The sequence below is a fragment of the Camelus ferus genome, chromosome X, assembly GCF_009834535.1.
Source record: "Camelus ferus isolate YT-003-E chromosome X, BCGSAC_Cfer_1.0, whole genome shotgun sequence".
NCBI lineage: Eukaryota > Metazoa > Chordata > Mammalia > Artiodactyla > Camelidae > Camelus > Camelus ferus.
The window spans coordinates 19367581-19388128 of NC_045732.1; the positions used below are offsets into that span (position 1 = coordinate 19367581).

Sequence of the window (20548 nt, forward strand, 5' to 3'; positions counted from 1 at the left end):
AAACATGGGACATACCTACAATCCTATAACCATTAAAAGGACAGTAAGAAAACACCACAAACTTCACACTCATAAATTTGACAACTCAGAAGAAATGAGCCAATTCCTTGAAAACCACAAGCTACCAAAACTTTACCAATATGAAATAAACAAAAGTCAGATAATTATTAAGTACACTGAATTTGTAATTTTAAAGTTTCCAATAAAAGAAATCTTCAAGCTCTGATGGGTTCACTGGAGAATTCTACTGAACACTGAAAGATGAATTAGCATCAGTTTTACACAATCTCTTCCAGAAATTAGAAGAGAAGGGAACACATGCCCACTCGTTTTATGAAGCTACTAATATGTTGATATTAAAACCTGACAAAGTCCAAAAAGTTAAACTGTAGACTGATATTGCTCAAGAACTCAAACACAAAAATCCTCAAAATATTAGCAAATCAAATCCAACGATGTATAAATAGAACTATACACCATGACCAAGTTGGATTTATTCCAGATATGCAAGGCTGATTCAACATTTGAAAACCATATCAACAGGATAAAGAAAATCATGCAACAGAAGAATGTGACAAAATCCAACACGCATTCATGATATATATAATAATTTTTAAAAAACTCCCTAGCGAACTTAGAATAGAAGGTAATTTCCTCAACCTGATAAGTATGATCCACCCTACAGCTAACATCATATTTAATGGTGAAAGACTGAATGCTTTTCCCCAAAGATCGTGAACAAGACAAGAACGTCTGCTCTAATCACTGTTACCTAACACAGTATAGGAAGTACCAACCAGAGTAACAAGCCAAGAAAAAGAAATAAGAAACATACAGATTGTAAACAAAGGGATAAAATAGACACAGATGACATGATTGTCTACATAGAAAATCCCAAGGAATCTGCCAAAAAACCCTGAGAACTAGTGAGTTTAGCAAGATTGTAAGGATACCAGATTAACACACATACACACAAATCAATCACATTTCTATATATAAACCACAAAAATGTGGAGACAGAAATCAGAAGCAAAATACCATGTACAACTGCTGCAAGGAAATGAGATATAAACCTAACAAAATATCTATAGGATCTGTATCCTGAAAATTATAAAATGTTAATGAAAAAAATTGAAGAGAACGTAAATAAATTGAGGAAGATATTGTACTCATGTGTTAGAAGTCTCAACAAGATGCTGATTCTCTCCAAATTGATACATAAGTTTAAAGTAATTCCTATCAAAATCCCAGCAAGTGTTTATATAGATATAGACCAGCTTATTCTACAATTGAAATGGAAAGGCACATGACCTGCCATAGCTAAAGAAATTTTGAAAAAGCAGAATAAGGTGGGAGGACTCACTATAGCTGATGTTGAGGCTTGCTACAGAGCTACATATCAGTAATCAAGACAGTGTGATACTAGCAGAAAGATAAACACATCGATCAATGGGACAGATCAGAGAACCCAGAAACAGAGCCCCATAAATATGCCTAACTGATTTTTGCCTGCAAAAGGAATTCAATGGAGGAAGAAGAGACTTTTCAACAAATGGTGCTATAGTAACTGGTCATCATAGGCCAAAAAACAAAGAACCTCAACCTAAATTTCACACAACTTATACAAAAATTAACTCAAAATGGATCATGGACTTAAAAGCAAATTGTAAATCTATAAAACTTTTAAAAGCAAACAAAGGAGAAAATCTTTAGGAAAAAGGACTGGACAAAGAGTTCTCAGACTTACCACCTAATCCAAACAAGGAAAAATCATTAAATGACCTTATCAAAAGTACAATATTCTGTTCTGTGAAAGACCCTATTAAGCAACGAAAAGACAAGCTACAGGCTGGGAGAAAATATTTTCAAATATATCTAACAAAGGATTTTAATCCAGAACATATATATATATATACACACACACACATACACACACACACACACACACACACACACACACACACACACATATACATATATACATATATATATGTATGTATATATGTATGTATATGTGTATATGTATATCTGTGATCCTGCAATATACATACATATATATAAAAAAAAACTCCTTAAGCTCAACAGTAATAAAACAAATATCCAACTAGAAAATGAACTAAAGACATGAACAGATATTTTGCTGCAGAGTATACAGAGATGCCAAATAAGCATATGAAAAGATGTTCAACATTATTAGCCACTGGAGAAATGCAAATTTAAGCTAAAATAAGATCATCTACATACCTATTCAAATGGCTAAAATAAAAAAGTGATAATATCAAATGCTGGTGAGCACGTGGAGAAACAAGATCACTCATATATTGCTGACGGAATAGAAAACACTGGAAAAAAGAGTATGCCAGTTTCTTACAAAACTATACACTCGTTTACCATACAATTCAGCAATTACACTCTTGGGCATTTATCCCAGGAAAATGGAAACTGATAATCACAAAAAAAAACCTGTACATGAATGTTCATAGCTGTTTTATTTGTAACAGCCCCAAACTGCAAACCTGAGGGCCTCTCAACACGTGAATAAATCGTGGTACCTCCACTCTATGGACAAAAAAAAAAAAAACAACTATTGGGGTCTCAAGGGAGTTATGCTCGGTTAAAAAAGCCAATCTCAAAAGGTCATATACTATATCATTCCACTTAAATAGCACTCTTGAAATGACAAAATTATAGAGATGAACATGTTAGCAGCTGCCAGGGGATAGGGAAATAGGAGGTGGGGGGGATGTGGCTGTGGCCATAAACATAAGGGATCCTGGTGAAAAAACTGTTCTGTATCTTGACTGGTGGTCATACAAATCTACACAAGTGATAAAACTACACACACACACGTGCACACACACACACACATGTACACACAAGTGCACACAAAATTCATGAAATCTGAATAAAGTTCATGGATTATATCAATGTCAGTTTTCTGGTTATGATATTCTGCTGTAATTAAGCAAGATGCTACTATTGGGAGAAATTAGTTGAAGGATATATGGAATCAATCTGTTATTTCTTATAATTGCATGTGAATCTATAATTAAGATAAAAATTTAAAGAGCATCAAGCAAGCAATATGTGAAAATGTGAAATAGCAAGTGAGGGTGGCAGTGTCCAATTTGACTGCAAGGTTTCAGAGGTTTTGCAGTGCCCACAGAAACACACATCCCATTAGAAAATGATTGTGATTATCCCTCAAGAAAGGGTTTGCAAGAAGGAAATCTGAAAGACTCTTCAACTGAGCCAAGAGAATGAGTTTTCTGAATGAAACTGCCAGAGCAAGATGTTGTGGAATGGCAGGTCTAATGTTTAAGTTGTCCCCATCTTCTTCCCTCGGTGCCCTGTGGGGTGGGAGGAAGTTTCTGATAAAGAGTAGACAGGTTAAAAGAAAAACAAAGACACTTTTTTTGCACATCTGAAAGTAGAAGGTATATCTGTTATCCTGCTACATATAATTAAAAGTGCCGATACTAAAACCTTCTCTAACATAGTCACCACAATTCCATTTCCAAAAATCTGTTCTAGTGTATTTTGCTTAGATGAAGATGTACCAACGAAGACTAGGGAAGAAAGTCAGTGCAGCCAGGAACTCTCAGAGAAGGTAGTCATGCGGACTGCTCTCTTAAAACTTTACAGAACAAAGAACACCTTCTAGAATACATGATGGACTAGGTATACACTGCACGCAATAAAGCTGAACATGACAGTAGTTTAACATGAAATGTTAAACAAATCAGTATTTCTCACTGTACAAAACTGCTTATGTTGCTGTCATGCAAGAAAAAAGTATCAAGCCCAGCATTTTCACCAATCATCTCTGATGAGCTTTAAAAAAGTTAATGGAAGAAATTTATTTAGCATATATTTTAAACAAATTAGTTACATGGATAGTACTCAAACCTCTTTCAACCTCTCTTGCATTCCAAATAAAATTTTAGTATAAATATCAAAAATGCTGGCCATCCTAAGAGACAGACTGCCAAACTGTTAACACAATACAAGTTCCAAAATAATGTTTATTAAGTAGGGTTTATTAAGTTGGGTTTATTAAGTTGGATAAAGCCAAGAAGACCATTACTGCAAAATTCATGTAAGAACACTTAATAGTCCAGTTCTAAGCATTTCTTTCAAGTTTCTCACATTAATGAGTGCTGCTTATAGTACTAAAATTGTCATTCAAGCAGAAAAAGGAAATCATTTGTGACATATTTCTACAAAAGAGAAAAAAATAATAAATAGAACCAGTATCCACAATAGGATACACTGGGGGGGGGGGGAATTGGAAAAAGAGTGCTTCATTTTCACAGCAGAAATTATGTAATGTAAACATCATTTTGAGCCACACCAAAAAAAAAATCCACGAGAAAGGCTCAAATGTGAACACTGTGTGCATTATTTTAAAATCTATGTTCGTGAAATTATACTGCATCTGTTTATAACAATATGTGGCAAATATCTACCACTTTCACATACACTGAATAATTTTAGGGGAATATAGGAGAGGAAAAGGCCTTAATTAAGCATCACATCGCACAACTTTTATTTAGAACCCAAGTTCTTTGAGTCGACTGTTTTAAATATCAGCATGTACCTCTGTTAATCCCTCTCTCTCCACCCTCCAATCTCCGACACCCTGGTAGTCTAATGTCTTGGTATCTGCTAAGCCTTGCGACTGACTGTCGAGTACCACCTCCACCAAAACAAAAGTACACTGTCTACTGCACCTTCCTTTAACAACTGAACAGAACTGTAACACTTTCAATCATGTATCTAGATCTCTAGGTCATTTACACTGCTGCTGGCATGACTCCCGGCTCTGCAGCTGTCTCCAGGAACCAGCTTGTCCCTGAGAGAGGACGTGGGGGAGAGAGGAACAGTTGATCAGGAGCAACTGGAGGGGCTTGACAGACCAGAAGTATTGTGGCTCACTCTCCGGATCCTTCACGTGGTCCACAGTGCTCTTGAATAAGACGTAGAATAGTTCGATGATGTTCAAGGCAGGGGACACCAAGAACATCAGTAGCACGAAGAGGATGAAGATGCTTTTCTCTGTGGGACGAGAGAGGAAGCAGACTACCTGATGCAGGCAGGAGTCTCATCTGCAAGTGTAAACAGCATTTAGGCTATATCCATAGATGTACCATTGGATCAGGAGGAAGGTTACCTCAAAGACAGACTTGAAGAAGATACTGATGGTATAGGTTCACAACAAGCCCCCTCTCATTTTCACTGTGCCATGTTCTTCAATGCCATACTTGATCTTCTTGATTTTGATCTACTCCAAGTGCATCTCAACTTCTCTTCCTTTCACATCACAAAGAACACTTGCGCTAGGTATAAGAGTGTGGGGACAGACGCAAAAATGATCTGCAGGACCCAGAAGCACACATGAGAGATTGGGAAGGACTTACCATAGCAGACATTTTCACAACCAGGCTGCCAAGTGTTATAACGAAAGGCAAACTGCTCATCAACCCAGGCTGACCCAACTGCTGTCCCCAGTAGCAGGATTTGAAAAATAAAAAGGACTGAGAGACACACCTTCTCTCCAGCTGTGGAGTAAGTTTGAACCCTGTTGAGGAGTTGGCCTAAGGCACTCCAGTCACTCATGTTGCCTATTCACTGTTCTTTCACTTAAAAGTGAAGTAGTCATGCCAAGTGACCACACTCCTTAGAGGATGAAGTAAAATGAAAAAGTAAGTTTAAGCACTCAAAACTCTAAAGTTTACAAGTCTTCTACTCTTTGGTACCTTCCTCATTCTTTCCCTTAATGAAAGACAATTGCTGATAACTGATAAAAGCTTCTTTGGATTTATTTTTCATACACGGTGAGCAAATACTCTTAAATAAGGATGTGCATATATCGATACTGGGACAAGTTACAGAAATGGGGGAACAAAATAGATACATCTAAAGATCTCCTTCAATTACAGAATAAAGCAATCTCCAAAGATAAAGACTCAAACACAGAAACTGAATGAAAAATTCACATGCATATATTCACTGATGCATCTTCAGGTGTATCAGGGCTACCATCTCCAAATAGATAATGATATTCATCAAAGCATTATTTTTGAGTGCCAATTAGGTGCCAGCTACTTCATTGGGCACTGGTTCTTACTGATGGGTAAGAGATAGAATTCCTGTGGAACTCACAATCAATGTTGGGAACAGGTAAGTTAAAGTACAGTATTTTACTGATTATTTTTATGATAATTAATTAATTGTGAGAGAAACCACTGTTTCATTTACCATTAAGAAAGCAATCAAGGCATCCAGTGTAGGATGTGCCCCAATTTCAGAAACGTGGGAGGAAAAGTATATCTTAGAATCAATGAAAAAGGCTAAGTGAGTAAGTGAATATACAGTTGCAAATTTAAGTAAGTGCCAAGAAGGAAACAAATAGGCACCAAGAGATTAATGTAAGGAAACCCAGATCACAATGTATAGAGGCAAAGGATGGAAAAACTGCTGCATGTGCAGTAGCAGCATGGGCAAAAATGTGAAGGGGAAAGGACTCACTGTACCCAAGGAACTCAAAGGCACGTGGCATGGCAGAGGTAGCCAGAGGGGGCTACCTCACGCATCTGCTTGGCAGCAGCAGAGAAGCCCAAAGGCAGAAAGTGAGATTACACTGTGAGTCTGGGGCAAGGTTGAGGCCATGGGAGAAATGATTAACGGCACCTAAGAGCTCTAGCAGACAGTGGGAGAGTTGGGAGAGGAGACAGGATGAGACTGAGGGATGTACAGAGCAGTACAGAGACAAGAGTTCTGTCCTAATGGACAGCCAGTGAGTTGTGGTGGTGACAGAATGTCAAGAATCGTGGGCCTGGTCCTGAGGGTCTCTGGAGAGGGAGACAGGCGATCTATACTGGTGCTGTGGTCCTGAATGCTGTGGTGAACAAAGGGGCCTTTTGCAAGGGAAGCTGCCATTTCAGTTAGCAGGGGTAATAGCAAGATCAGGACCAAAAAAGAAGAGTTGCTGCTCGTTCTCTCCTTATCTGGAATTTCAAGTCAAGTCTCTGCCAACAGGGGCCTCAATTTAAATATTTATTTACTGAACATGGGCCATTATCTTCAGTTGAATTGTTAGCACAGGGAAGCTTTTATGTTAAGACTAAAATACTGATACACTGTGTTTATTCTTGTGGGTTTCTTCAATGATATTGTTATAATATATCAAGAGCTTTTAAAAAAAAAAACATTTCAGGAGGCACAACACTGACACCACCCACCAATCTGTTGAGAGTGGGTAGAACCTAGCAAGGGGCACAACATATACCTGTGCCACTACTGAAGACCTTCTATTCTTTCTCCATTTCATCCTGATGGTCCTATTCCTTTGTAAGAAATGTCTCTGAGCAAAAAGCCTAGGGAAAAGTTTCTGCCTCTAATTCAGAGCAAGCTAGACAAATAGATCTTACCTTAAAATGGACCACAGCTAACTAATTATTACATGGCAAAAATAATTATTTTCAATCAAATTATTTCAATGAGTACTGACTCATCATTTTTTTAAACAAACTTTATTTAGTATATTAAGATAACATTCAAAATATTTAATATTTTAATTCATCCTCTTTAAAAAATTTAATTCCCAAAGATAGATACTTATTTTAAACAATTGGGAAAACTAAAACAGAAAAATATTTCTTAAAATAAACATAATATAAATTTTCCCAATTAATAAGCAATCTTTAATACCATGCAGCTTATTTGTTTTTTGGCTTAATGGCTGTTTCTCACAGTAGATTCAGTGAGGAAAATAAAACTTAAAGTGAAACCTATAAAGGGGGGGCAAGGTTAACATAATTTACAGTGTCTCAATTGTCAGAGGTTAGTTACAAATGTTCTCCAAGGATAAGAAATGAAGCCTCCCAAAATGCAATTTTTAACAAGTAATCAAATTATAAGGCTTAAAAGTACACATAGTGCTTTCTCAGTTGCTTAAATAACACATTTTAGCCAAACTGTCCTCTATCACACAGATTCTGAAAGTAATTCTATTAAGCTAAAGTCACCAAGATGTATAGTTTATAATTAATGCAGCCTTCAAGGTTAACTGAAAATAGACCACTGGCAGCATAAAAGTTGGGAATTTATTCTCATTAGTTTTTCAAACTTAACCAATGCTTACTCTCCAGAGATTTCAAAATGCCTTAGAAAATTGAGCTACTTCTTCAAAAATAAGAGGGGTAAAATAACAACAGATGAAGGTTAAAAAAAAAATCCCTGAAACTACTTTAGCATGGTCTATAGACGGTATCTGATGAAACAAAGAACAGTGCTGTGGACAGGAAAAGAAAATCAGTAATTCTAGTTAATTTAGGATAAAGTTATTAGCAATTTTCTAGAACTATATGAAGTTAAATTTTTCAAATATTTTGTTCTGAGAAAGTTCTTACTAAGCACTTTGAAAATATACAGATCTGAGATTCAAAGGGATGAAAATAACTGAGAATGAGTCATCTAGCTAAGCAAACAGCTAATAGGAAAGTTAAAAGCCTCTTGTTGAACATTATTTTTAAACTGGACAAGGTATTTCCAATTTGAAGGTATAAATGTAAGACTTCAGGTTTCAGCTCCAACACATAATGTACTTGGATATTGTCACTCCTGTCCTTACAACAAGAAAAAACCTGAACAAACTGCCTATCAATGACTTTTATTAGGCTTATCACAGAACCGGAGATACAGAGCAAACTGAACTCCTAAAATCTGAAGAAACAGGCAAATACAGAGGATCATATCAAAGATTACCTTACCTAAAACAGAAGGTGCTAGAATAATACACTAGTAAGAAAACTTAAATGGTAATTCTGACAAAGGCTTGTGAGTGAGAACTCCTGGGGGCCCAATCTTAGGAGGGCCTCTACACTCTCATGCCTTTACCTCCAGGAACCTCACCAGGTTCTGACTATGAAGATCCAAGAACTATCTCCTCCCCTTTTCGGTAAGAGGAATAGAAGAGTAACCATTTTGAAATACACCCATGGGAGCAGTAACAACTTTTGAAGTAAGTCCAGAAGGTTCTCCAAAATAAAGGCCAATACTCCAAGGGAAATTTTACCAGAGCCTTATATAATGTCCTGGGAGAGAGGAAATTAGCTAAATATAGTCCCCTCTAGCCTTCTCATTTCACCTAAAAGGAAGTGGGGAAAAGGCTAAGAAATATTTCTAAAGGTTTCAGTCCAGGGCTCAGACCCTCCAAAAGACTGAGATTTGGTCCTAACATTATAAAACACTTCCCTTTTCTACACTCTACCACTGTGTCACCAAGGTTCCAGTACAGTAACAGTGGATTATAGCAAAAAGAGTTGCAAGAAACAGCTTTTATTTAAAAAGGAGTGCTTAAGGAAAGTCAAAGACAGTGAGGGAGAAAAATAAACAAAAAACTAAGATACCAGAGGAAACTGAAGCCTTTGGCACCTACACCTACAACAAACATTAAACACAGCCCAATTCCCAGCCAAATTAACATAAAACCTTAGACTAAAGGCCCATTTACCTCAGTTCCTATTATCCAATATATCCTACCTGGCTTAAAAAAAAACAAAACAGTAAAAGCATGCTAAGAGGCAAGGAAAAACAGAGTATGAGGACGTAAAGCAAGCATCAGAACAAAACACAGGGTTGGGGATTACGCAGGATAAGTTCAGATAGGGAATTTTAAAACGGCTATGATTACTACGTTAAGAGCTCTAATGGAAAAAGTAGACAACACGCAAGAACAAATAAATAATGTAAACATATACAACCCTAAGGATGAATTGAAAGGAGATGCTAAAAATAAAAAACACTATTATAAAAATGAATAGTATCTTTAACGGAGTCATCAGTAGATTGGACACAGCTAAGGAAAGAATCTGTGAATTTAAAGAGATGTCAATAGAAACTTTCCAAACTAAAATGCAAACAAACAAAAAAAAAAAAGAATTTTAAAAAGCAAAATAGAATATCCAAGAACTATGGGACAATTATAAAAGGTATTCACTGGACTACCAGAAAGAGAAGAATGAGACAAAGGAGAAAAAGTATTTGAAGGAATACTGGATAAGAATCTTCCAAAATTAATGACATACCAAATCACACATCCAGGAAGCTCAGAGCAGACCAAGCAATACAAATATCAAAAAACCTACACCTCAACACACCATATTCAAACTACAGAAAACCAAACACAAAGAGAAAATCATGAAAGAAGCCAGAGGGGAAAAACACCTTACTCAGAGATAACAAGGATAAGAAGTACATTTGACTTTTTGTCAGAAGCCATGAAGTAAAATATTTAGTGTTGGAGGAAAAAAAAAAAAAAAACCAACCTAGAAGGTATTCAGTGAAATTACCCTTCAAAAAGTGAAAGAGAAACAAGGACTTTCTCAGATAAACAAAAACTGAGGGAATCTGTCACCAGTAGTTCTGCCTAGTAAAAAAACTGTTTTAAAAAGTTCTTCAGAGAAGTAAAATGATATAGGTCATAAACAGGTTCCTTGAAAAGATCAACAAAATTGATAAGCCTCTAGCCAAGATAACCAACAAAAAAGAGAGGAGACACAAATTATTAATATCAGAAATGAAAGAAAGTCATCACTACCAATCACATGGGCATTAAAAGGATAGTAAAGGAATATTATGAACAAATTTATGTCTACAAATTTGATAACTTAGATAAATGGTCCAAATCCTTCAAAGATACAAAACCACTTTCTTATATACCAGCAATGAACAAGTAGGATTTAAAATTAAAAACAATACCATTTACACTATCACCAAAAGAAAAAAAAGTACTTAGGTATAAATCTAACAAAACATTTGTAAGATATGTATGTGAAAAAACTATGTAACTCTGTTGAAAGAAATCAAAGAGAGATATGAGAAATCAAGGGGAGAGAGAACTCTGTGTGCATGGACTAGAAGACACAATATTGTTAAAATATTAGTTCCCAACTTGATCTACAGATTCAATGTAATCCCAATCCTAGCAAGCTATTTTGTAGAAATCAACAAACTGTTCTTAAAGAAAATATGAAAAGGCAAAGGATCCAGAATAGCCAACACAATCCTGAAAAAGAACAACAAAATTGGAGGACCTGACTTTAAGACTTACTATAAAGCTACAGTAATCAAGACAGTATGGTATTGGTGAAGAATAGACACTCAGATCCATGAAACAGAACAGAGACCCCCAAAAAAGACTCAACACAAACACAGCTGATTTCTAACAAAGAAGCAGAGGCAATCCAATGGAAAAAGAAGTCTTTTCAACAAATGGTTGAAATAACCCAATTAAAAATGGGCAAAGGACTTGACATTTCTCTAAAGATATACAAACAGCCAACAGCACATGAAAAGATTTCTAATGTCATTAATCATTAGTGACATGCAAATCAAAACCACAATAGGATACCACTATGTCCACTAGGATGGCTATAATTTTTTTTAAAAAAGTGTTGGCAGGGATGTGGAGAAACTGGAACCCTTGTACATTGCTGGCAGGAATGTAAAGTGGTACAGCTGCTGTGGAAAAAGGTTTTGCTGTTCCTCGAAAAAGTTAAACACAGAATTCCCATATTACCTAGCATTTCCACTCCTTGGTATATACCCAAAAGAATGAAAATAGGAACTCAAACAAAACTTGACCACGAAAGTTCGCAGCAACACCATTCACAATAGTCAAAACATGAAAACAACCCAAATGTCCATCCACAGATAAATGGATAAACAAAATGTGATATATCCATAAAATAGAATATTATTCAATCATAAACAAGGAATGAAGTAACAATATAGGCTACAACATGGATCTCAAAAATACACTAAGTGAGAGAAGTCAAACTCAAATGGTCACACATTGCATGATTCCATTTATATGAAATATCTAGAACAGATAAATCTATAGAGACAGAAAGCAGATTGGTGGTTGCCACGGAGAGTGAGCACTTAATGGATCTGGGGTTTTCTTTTGGGGGGATGAAAATATTTAGAAACTTGATAGAGGTAGTAGTTGCACAACACTGTGAATGTACTAAATGCTACTGGACTGTACACTTTAAAATGGTCAATTTTACATTATGTGAATTTTACCTCAATTAAAGAAAAAAAAAATTCCTGGCTCTTACACCTACTAACTAGTACGGTCTTCAGGAAACTAACCTATTTGAGCATCAGTTTCCCCCATGTAAAAGGAAGGTAAGTCTAACTTTTATGGTTATCAGAGTATCTAAAGAGTAATGAAAATAAAGCACCTAGCACAATGCCTAGAATTTAAGAGGTACTTGAAACAGAGATTACTATTGCTTCTTAACTTAATTTCTCATTTATGGCCACTTGAATTATATTAGGAAGATATGTCAAGTTTTTTGTCTCCAAAGAATTTTATTCTTCCTGTTTGTGAGAATGTCCTTTTCTTTAACTCAAGTAATCTTTCATAGTCTTAATGAAATCTGTTTTTTTCTTTGTATTCATCTTTGGATGAAAAGAGAGCTATTCAGGCCACTGATGGAACATAGTGTAACAGACTGTATGTGTCTCTGTACACCCAGTTGCTAGCAAAGTCCACTTCTCTGACAGTTGATATGTGAAAGAGGTAACCAATATAAAATTTCCTACCCAGATAGTCAAAGGATTTATTTAAGTCCAGCTCAAAGGAAAAGTAATTTTCAGTGGAAGTCCTACATTTTATTAACCCTATTCCTCAGGCTCCAAGAGCACTATGGGTAAAGAAACAAATAGAAATTGAGATTGTTGGTCCACTAAGGCCACTATACTGTTTTCACCATATTCTCCTAGTTAGGGCTTGCTCAACATCAGAAGTCAGCAAACTTTTTCTGTTAAGTGCCACAAAATAAATATTTTAGGCTTTGTATGTCATACGGTCTCCTTTGCAACTACTCAACTCTGTCATTTTAGTGCAAAAACATCCATAGAAAATATGCAAATGAGTGTAGCTATAGTCTACTAAACTTTATAAAATAGGTGGCGGGCCAGATTTGGCCCACAGGCAGTAGTTTGCCAATTCCAGATCTACACTGTCACCATCCTAATATGGTGTCCTTAAAGGAAATGACTTGGTCCATGTGGACCAAGTTTCAGCTGTGCCATTGGGGAAGGTTCTACAATCCACCAATACAGCACCTAGGATTCTAGGCCTTATGACACTCAGAGGTAAACAAAGGCTCTCACTATACCATTCTCATTCAGCTGTCATCAACCAACAGTGTTATTCCTAATTCTACTCCTATCTTTGTGGTGGTTCTCTTACGGGGTTCTGGGAAATGCTTGTTTCTTTCTTTCTTTCTTTTTTACTACTAACATGAGTTTTTTCCTAAGCAGGTTTTAATGGAGTATTTATTGGAAAAAAAAAAAAAAGAAAGTTTTATACTATCATTTCATCTACAATTATCTCTCAAATTTACCTCTCTCAAACTGTATTTTAAGCTTCCTGACAAAAGAAAATATGATCTTGTATTTGTTAATTTATACATGCTAGACAGAATTTCTCAAAAATGGAAATTACATCTTACTGATTTTTGCTGAGCCAGTGTCTTAACAGAGTGCCTGACATTTTGTAGGCATTCCAGAGATTTTTCTTAAACAGATGTTTGGCTGAATTTTACATTATAATACTATGCCTAGAATACAGAGCAGGAGATAGAAAAAAATGTTATTTAATATTTTTAATTAAAATGCTTTAAACATAGGAAACAAACCTTTAAATTAAGAAATAATAATGCTGAAAAGCATTGCAGAATGTAAACTATAGTTTTTAATAGTATTTCAGGGGTAGATTACTTTTTATATAGAAATAGATCCCCATGCACTACTTTCCAGTTACTAATTTCAACAACTAATAAAGAGTTATGCTTAGGAATATAATTTGGTACAGCTACTAGGGAAAACACTACAGAGATTCCTTAAAAAATTAAAAATAGAGTTACCGTATGATCTAGCAATCCCACTCCTGGACATATATCCAGAGAAAACTCCAATTCAAAAAGATACATGCACCCCAATGTGCACAGTGGCACAATTTACAATAACCAAGACATGGAAACAACCTGAATGTCCACTGACAGATGACTGGATAAAGAAGTTGTGGTATATATGTATACAATGGAATACTACTCAGCCATAAGAGAATCAAATAATGCCATTTGTAGCAACGCAGATGGACCTGGAGACCGTCTTCCAGATTGAGGGGCTTAGGAATCGAGGAGGGATGAATCATTTAGGACTGAGTCACTATAAGAAGGATGAATGAGGTAAAATATTCTGTGTAGACAATGCAGGCAGAGCTACCAGTGGCTAGTTTTAATATGACCATTCCTTTATCTCATTTACAAAAAAACAAGAAAAACAAATCCAAATTAGGATGGTGAGGATAAAGTCAACCAGGAAGCCTACAAAAGCCCCAAATTCTTACAGTTCCCTAAAGAAGTCACATTCACCTGGAAATGACACATGAGCCACTATTTCTTTTATTGATAACAAGACAATAGAAACATGGATAGTTTTTCCTATATCAACAGACTAGCATTATTGGAAATACAGAATACTTATAATACAAAGAAGTCTGATTTTGGTAGGACTTTTGTAGTATTCCAGAGACTGTTCTACAATTAATCAGATCAGCAACAAAAACCGGGTCAAGAGAGAAAACCACACAGAAGTAATGGTTCTACATGAGTGCCTCTGTAAGAAGAGACAGAAGATGTTTTCCCCCATTAATGATTCCTACTATCTTTGCTCCTGACCTGAAGTACAGCTTAACACTTACATCTCATTAATCTTCATAATCTGCCATAAATTCATGTCATTTCAGAGAGTGCAATTACTTAAAATAAGATTATGATAAAATAATCAATACTGAAATATTTCCAGCTTCTTAAAACCTTTATTAAAAACCCTGAGCCTCTCTATAATCTTTAAATGCTAGAAATTTTGCACACAAAAGCAAGAACCTGTATCTTATTTTTTATTTAAATATGAAGGAATGTAACTACAAAGTAAATCATTAATCCCATATATTCAGTTTCTCATTGCTGACTCATTTCTTTAAAGTTTTAAAACTTCAATTCACATGTAAAACATAAAACTGAAAGTTAAAGAAAAACATTTGTTTTATTTAATGCAGGAAAAAACCTGAAAAAATAAGTTTATTTTGTTCTACTAGAAAATAATTGTGTGGTTTTAGATGGCAACTATAAATAATCTGTTAAATTGATAATGGTTCGCTGACTTTTGCTCAAGTATCTTCTTAAAATAATTTGGTTTTAAAAAAGCAACCAAGTCATCATTTTGCTTTTTGGTAGAAAAACAAAATTAATCTGAAAAAAAAATGGAATCACTAATTCAAAATGTATATTGCTCACTAAAAATGAAGCCTTAGAGCAAAATACAAATTTGTGAATATTAAGTAATAACAAACAGCCAAAAAATGCCTTTTAGTAGGGGAAAAGATGGGTATTTCCGACTAAAAAATATTTAATCAAAACTGTCCTTCCTACTACTCTCAATCTCCATTTCTGTACTCTCAAAAGAGAAAAATGACACAATCCAGACCCTTTCTATGCAACTTAGCATTAATATATCATGTTACTGAAAGCAGTCATTAAGAAATGGCATCGTTAAATGAAATGAATTTTCTCACTTCTCAATCCTTATTATCATGGATCTTCTTTACGGATTTTCACACTATTGGTAAAAATTATTTTTTTGTGTGGGAGGAGGTAAATAGGTTTATTTATTCATTTATTTTTATAAAGGTACTGGGGATTGAATCCATGATCTCATGCATGCTAAGCACATACTCTACGACTGAGTTATACCCTCCCCCCATCCTTTAGCTTCAGTGTGATTGAAGTAGCTCCCAGGTATATGTTATTTTTTCTAAGTTGTTTTTTAAATCCCCCTTGTCTTCCAAGAGAATATCAGGTTAAACTTTTTTTTTTTAATGGAGGTAATGGGGCCTCGTGCATGCTAAGCATGTGCTCCACCACTGACCTATTACCCTCCCCGAAAGCTATTTTTAACAGTTTGTCTTCCTTGCTTTCAAGAGGTCTGCTCCCTCTCCTTTCAGTACGATCATTTTAAACATGCCTTTCACTCTGCTCTGTCCTTCCTCTTGGAAGGTTCATACCATTTCACAGTTTCAGCTCAGGCTCAAGATAGCTATTTCTGGTATAACAGAAACTAACACAACATTGTAAATCAACTATACTTCACTTAAAAAAATTTTTTTTAAAGACAGCTATTTCTGAAGTCAGATCAAAGCCTGGTTTCACCACTTATCAGCTACATGATCTTGGCCCTGTTACATAGCCTCTCTCTGACTTAGTTTCCTCATCTGTAAAATGGGGGAGACAGTAGTGCTGTTGTGGGGTTTAAATGTAAAATAGAAATCACTTAGTAGAGTGCCTAGCATATGGTAGATGCTCCATACATGGTATTTACTAATATCAGGTTTGGTAATCTGCTAACATTTTATTCTTTACTATGAAAGCCAAACTCATTAAAATTTCTCCCCCTAAACTTACACTCCCTTTGTAAGTTTAGTGAGACAAATGTTACCAATGCTTTTTCAATTTACCACAAATCCTTGGGATCATCTTTAATCCTTCCACAGGAACCTGCTACTCTGTAACAGCTCTCTACTGTGTCCTTTGTTTTTGGTTCTGTAATTTAAGTCAATTTTATTAATTTAATGCTTATAGGCTGTACTCTAGATTGTTCATGGGATTGTATAATCAGCTATTCAAGAGCATATGTTACCTACTACCTCAAAACAAACAAAAACTTCTCATAAGTCAACCACAGGAAAGGAACTACAGGAATCAGCACTTCCCTGTCCTAGGCTCAATTAGCATCAATCTCCAACCTCTCTCTATCCAGCTGTTCAACCTCTCTTGCCTCAAGTTCTAATTGCATCCCCCTATTTCAATTCCATTCCATTCTCCCTACTTTGTTGTGAGGATGACCTCTTTGGGCTTCTGTGAAGAAAAGTATGCTGTAAAACATGCCTTCCTTCTCAGAGGCACTGCAAAGCAGACACACAGATAAAATCAGCAATGCATATCTGCAGAGTAAAGGTCCAAACCAGAAATTCTTCCAAATGTGAGCAGTCATAAAGCCCCATAAGGAGCTGAACAGTCATTGTAAGAATTGTCATATATATGCCAATATGCATATATAACAATAAACAGATGCTGTCAAAAAGAGAGTAGTTATATTTTTCTTTTTTAATTGAGCAGCATTTATTTCAGTAAATTAAGAAGTATGATCTTTGGCCTGAAATAGCCCAACATCGTATTATGTTCACAAAAGACAAGAAATATCTGTTTATAAATATGTCTAAATTTCTTGCAACAGTACACAGATTAAAACAGTGATTTTCTTTCATACTTATGCAAATACACAATATGCTAGGAATTATTTATTTATATATACAACCACAGCCAACCTTCTCAAAAAGAGATCAAATTTATGCATAAGTGATCACACAGACCTTTGCATAAGTAATCACAACAGACCTGATTTATACATTTTTAAAGCATTTTATTAAAATTTTAAAAGGTATGCAATATATGGGTTTGATTATTTCACATATAATGGGCACAAAAGGGAGGATTAAATCCATTTTTAACTATAATGAGATTTCACAGTAATACATTCATTTGATCCTAAAGGGTTAAGTTATGCTTCAAATTTTCTATCCAGTGGTATCTTTTTAGACGTATGAAAGGAAACAGCAACAATAATTAGAGAGCTGGTCTGTGAGTCCTTCATTTAGTGAAGGGCGGTAAAAAAATAAAAAGTATTCTTTTTAGATGCGATCTCATTTGCAGCAACCTCACAGGTCATTTTTTAAAGCATCTATTCTTCTATCTCTTCAGACAGATCATAAGACATGTAAGGGTATGAAAACTTCGGTTCATTCATCCTTATAACTCAAAGTGCCCTATGTATGGCCACTAGGAATCAGAGTTCACATTTAGAGTTGGTTTCCCAAGAGCAGAGATGCCTGTACTCATCCACTTTCACTCTGGGTTCATCTTGCTGGCACTAATAGTGTGCATTATGAGAACCAGGTACAGGTAATAAGCATGTTTTAACAAACAAGTAAACCAGATATATGGAAAGATAAAAATAATATATTCAACTAATAAACTTTATTTTTACATAAAAGGCAAGAGAGCTTAGATAAGATCAAAAGAAAGTATAGGGGAAAATGTCACAGGAAGAAGTATCACAAAGACTCAGAGAAAACGATGTTGGAAGATTTGCCATTATATATCAGAAATCCCTAGGTTTTAAAATTCAAGGATTAGGACTAAGAACTGAAGCTTCCATTTGCTGTGTTGTATAAACAGAGCCATAGTACAAAAGGGGGTATTAACGTTTATGAAAGAGTCAAATTTAACTTGGATACTAACAACCTATTTTCTTTGAGTAGTATCCACGCAAGAATTTTATTTTTTTAAAGCTTCATAAATTTATAATTCAAGGCACCTCCTTAAAAGCATAGCATTTCATTAGAAAGCTTTCCATTTGCTTAATTTCAAATTGCAGTAATATTTCTTAATGAGGTATTTAATGTGTAAAACTTTTTATTATATGTATTATTTTAAATTCTTAATCATCCTGAATCAAGAGTCAATAGTATTTAAACCATTTTTTGAGGACTTACTGGCAAAGATCTTCAGATAACTATTAACCAACATAAACTATTTCAAACACCCAATTCCAAGAATAGAAAATTCTTTGAATTAAAATAAGAGACCTATGATCTAAATCCTAAACACAACTGTCATGCAGCTTTAATTTCAAATGAAGGTAATATTTAGTATAATAGGAAAGAAAAAGTAAACATAAAAATTATATCATCTTTATTTCTGTGTGTGTGTGTGTATATATATATACACACACATATATATACATACATACATACACACATATATACATACATACATACATACATACATACATACATGTTATGATAGATTTGAGAATTTAAATCAAATGGCTTGGGCTAAATTGCTAAGCTTATCTCAGATATAAATTATATTATTATAAAATATCACAAAAAACTTTAATTTTTTAATAGTACAACTAACATTTATTTAATACATTGTAACTTAAAACATTATGAACACTAAGAATTAAAATGTTTTATTTCCTTGTAAGAAAACTACTCAAAAGTAGCTGTTGAACAATGCTTGCCTTTTTCAACATGATATAGAGAGAGAGCATCTTCTCTATCCCTTCATGAATTATTTTATTTCTAAGTTTGGATCAGAAAAAACTTTAAATATTGGTCTTAACAAATTATACACAAAATAGCATGAGGCCAGATAATAATATTCAGACTAGGTATACCATATTAGAAAAATATTTAACCTAATGTTTGAAATTGTTACAGCTTAATCACTTGCCATTTTAAATTTAGTCTTTGAGTAAAACATGCTCAACACTGAGCAAAAGCTATGGAAACTTGAAATAAGTTCCCTGAATAACTAGTGATTATTATCATAGTCAAATAATCTATATAAAAAGATTCATTTCAAGGCTATTCAAGGGTGATCAGCTACAGCTAATAATCATAATCATATATGATTACCCCAAGTCCTATTTCATAACCAAACACCTATCCACTACTCTTCAAAATCTGGATTCTGATCCAACAAGCAATCTAAGTTACTGGGTCTACATGAAAAATATTGACTGAATGAAATGCCTCCTTGCTCTTAAGTACTTGAACATAATTAAATCTATCATCACTTTTATTTTTTTCTCTACCAACCTTTCTCTCATCCCATTAGGCAGCTTTGTATCTATACATAGGTCAGTTGAAAAAAATAGCACATGATTATAAAGAACTAATGATTACCTAATCATGATAAAGCTTGTCCAAAAGTAGTCTCCTTCTTCTGGGTTCACATATTAGTTCTAATTCATTAGGCATCATCATCATAGCCAAATAATTTTAATTCTGTGCCCAAATGCACAGAATGCTACATTAGTTTCAAAACAGTTAAACATAAATAGATATTTTCTTTTTAAAAATCATGCACTTGCCTTGTGTCTGCATTTAAGTACAACTCCATAGGCTCCTATAATTTAAAAAAAAAGTAAACAATTAGGGGCATGTACAAAAAGTACAGCTCTTGGAGAAATCAAAGTTCTACTATATTTACATTGGTTATCAGTATATGGTTTAGAAATGATTCCTAAAACGACAATATTCTGCAGTGATAATCCAATGACTCACACACAAAGAGAGCATGAATATTTAACATATTTTTTATAAATCAAGAGTATAAGCAACCCATTTCCCCAATAAGTATGTATATTTAAATGTTTCTCTTTTTAAAGAAAATTTCACTTGAGACATTTTTTAACTTAAGCTTAAAAAATTTCTAGAGACAAGACTTGGACATATTAACTTTAACAGTAAATTAAAATTAACTCAAAAGATTCTAGGGAACTCAAAATTTAAGAGCTAACAGTTCCCCAAAAGTAGGCTCAAGCAGTGAGCCTACCA

The 20548-nt window shown here is 34.6% G+C and overlaps 1 protein-coding gene and 1 pseudogene across 1 annotated transcript in view; both read right to left on the bottom strand.

The window, feature by feature from the left end:
- The window catches only part of CDKL5 (cyclin dependent kinase like 5), a 124918-nt gene that overhangs the window by 41496 nt on the left and 62874 nt on the right, over nt 1–20548 (bottom strand). Inside the window, exon 3 of the mRNA XM_032475649.1 lies at nt 20083–20117. Within this exon, the coding sequence (XP_032331540.1) occupies nt 20083–20117 (35 nt within the window). The remainder of the gene's footprint in view (nt 1–20082; nt 20118–20548) is intronic.
- On the bottom strand, nt 3981–5757 carry LOC116662226 (annotated as a pseudogene).